Genomic DNA, 2,051 nt, shown 5'->3' with positions numbered 1-2,051 from the left:
GTGTGAAATTGTGATTACCATTTCATCTCGTGGTAGTGAAACTATAATTGTTACAGTGAAAAATAAAGCAAATGGATGTGGAGGATTCGATCTGCATTACATTACATGGTAGAACAATGAATCTTGCTCTACTTTTCCTACCAGTATTTGGGGGGGAGGGGGAGCAAGGAAGAAAAATCTCGCAACTAAACCAATGATTATGGTAATAGACATGATATTACCAGATGGAGAGGATAAAGCATATCAAATACTACTCTAAAATGCACAATTGAGCACTCACCTGCCCCTTGAAACTGCTTCCTCCAACTCCTCAGACGATGAAGCGAAAAGCTCTATGTAGCGATTCCCTATTGTCATCCTATCCTTGGCCATTGCAGCTCTTGAATCATCTGCACTAGCAAATTCAACAAATGCTTCCCCTGTAGGTCTACCCTCAAAAGTAGCTGTTATATGGATTGATTTTTCTGGAAGTTCAAAATCTTTAAAGAAATCAATAATATCTTCCTTGCTAGCTGAGAATGGCAGCCCCCTCAGCCATAATACGCCAGTGTGTTCTGCAAGGTCTTTGCTTTCATCAGCAGATCTAGCCCTCGGAACTGAACCACCACGAGAATCATAAACTTCATTGGCTATAGCCTTATAGTATTCCTCCTTCTTGCTTCTGAAAACCTCAACATATCTTCGTCCAATATTCTGCCTATTTCTCTGAAGAGCAAAATCAACTTGAAGAGGGTACCCCAAAACACAGTATGCTTCCCCTGTAAATCTTCCACCTTTGTGGACAAGAAGCACATCAACTACATCCAAACCATGCAAGAAATCAGCAATCTCAGTCTCTGAGCAATCAAACGGGAGGCCACGGAGTCGAACAACAGGGAATGGTGGAGGCTGTCCATGGTAAGAGTATGCCGGGGGAGGTGGAGGAGGAGGAGGATTGTACATATAGCTTGACCCTGGAGGAGTAGCATAATAAGAGGAACCTTGATCCATTATGCGTTGCCTTTTGAAGCCCATTTCACGGGCATCGCCACTGTCCATGTAGTTTCTTCATCAAATCAAAATGAAAGCAACCCTTTTGTCATTATTCAACTCAAAATCAACAAAACAGGCATTATCCTATCCAGTTTAAGAATAAAAAAGATAGAACAATGAACATAGCAGACAGACCAAAGAACAAGTCAAACAAACTTAACAAGATTATATTGATTTCCCTTCACTTAAAACCCAAACCCTTCCACCCACTATCATACTACATGTATCAATCAGTTACCACTACCTCTAAAGGCGTATACATACAAAAGCAAATATAAGCTTCTCTTTTACATCCAAAATGATCAAAAAAAAGTTTCTTTTTTTGGTGGGTAAGCGTTCAATTTCATTTTGGCCAACTATGCTAGCGTAAATTCACAAAAAAAGAAGGCAAATTTCTAAGTGGGTATCTCATGGCTACCCTTCGTTTACTAGAATGTATCAAGAGTGAATCGAACACTTTCGACCCCTTAGAGAAAACAATCAAAAATCACAAAAAATACAATCTATAAGAGAAATTCCATCAAAATTATAGATACCCAACAAAAAAACGGAACATTACAAGAAGAATTAGATGCTTACCCTCTGTAATACATCTTGATTCAGCGTCCGATGGATCTGTGAAGTGCTCTTTCTGGGTCTATGAGGGTTTTGGGGGAAGTGTAGGGTTCTTCAATTGGGATTTTCCTCTCGCGAGGTAGCTAAATGGGGTAACCCGGTTCTGCCTTATGTGTTAAGCTATAAACGCTCTAAACAATGTCGTTTTTCTTTCTTTTTCCCTAGGGGTATTTGGGGGTTGAGAAAAAAGAGTCTAAAATCATTTATTATTTTTTATTATTTAGACTCAAATTGATACATATTTTTTCACTTGGAACATTAATACTCAAGTTTGTAATAATAGGTAATTGCAAATTGTATTTTTCTTTTATAAAAAGAACAAAGTTTTTAATCGTAAACTTATAAAAGAAATATGGAGATATGTTATTTACTCGTGTGACATATACATTGTTTATAAACTATGA

The 2,051-nt window shown here is 37.9% G+C and overlaps 1 protein-coding gene across 1 annotated transcript; it reads right to left on the bottom strand.

Annotated features, from left to right (window-relative positions):
• Positions 1–247: 247 nt before the first annotated feature.
• LOC125850213 (uncharacterized) lies at positions 248–1,777 on the bottom strand. The gene is made up of 2 exons (XM_049530083.1): positions 1,612–1,777; positions 248–1,045 (listed from the first exon to the last, which is right to left on the bottom strand). Exons 1-2 carry the CDS (start codon positions 1,623–1,625, stop codon positions 277–279), a joined length of 783 nt encoding a protein of 260 aa, XP_049386040.1. The 5' UTR covers positions 1,626–1,777; the 3' UTR covers positions 248–276.
• Positions 1,778–2,051: the final 274 nt, after the last annotated feature.

Source organism: Solanum stenotomum, unplaced genomic scaffold, assembly GCF_019186545.1.
Source record: "Solanum stenotomum isolate F172 unplaced genomic scaffold, ASM1918654v1 scaffold15163, whole genome shotgun sequence".
NCBI lineage: Eukaryota > Viridiplantae > Streptophyta > Magnoliopsida > Solanales > Solanaceae > Solanum > Solanum stenotomum.
This window is presented reverse-complemented; position numbering and strand designations above follow the sequence as displayed.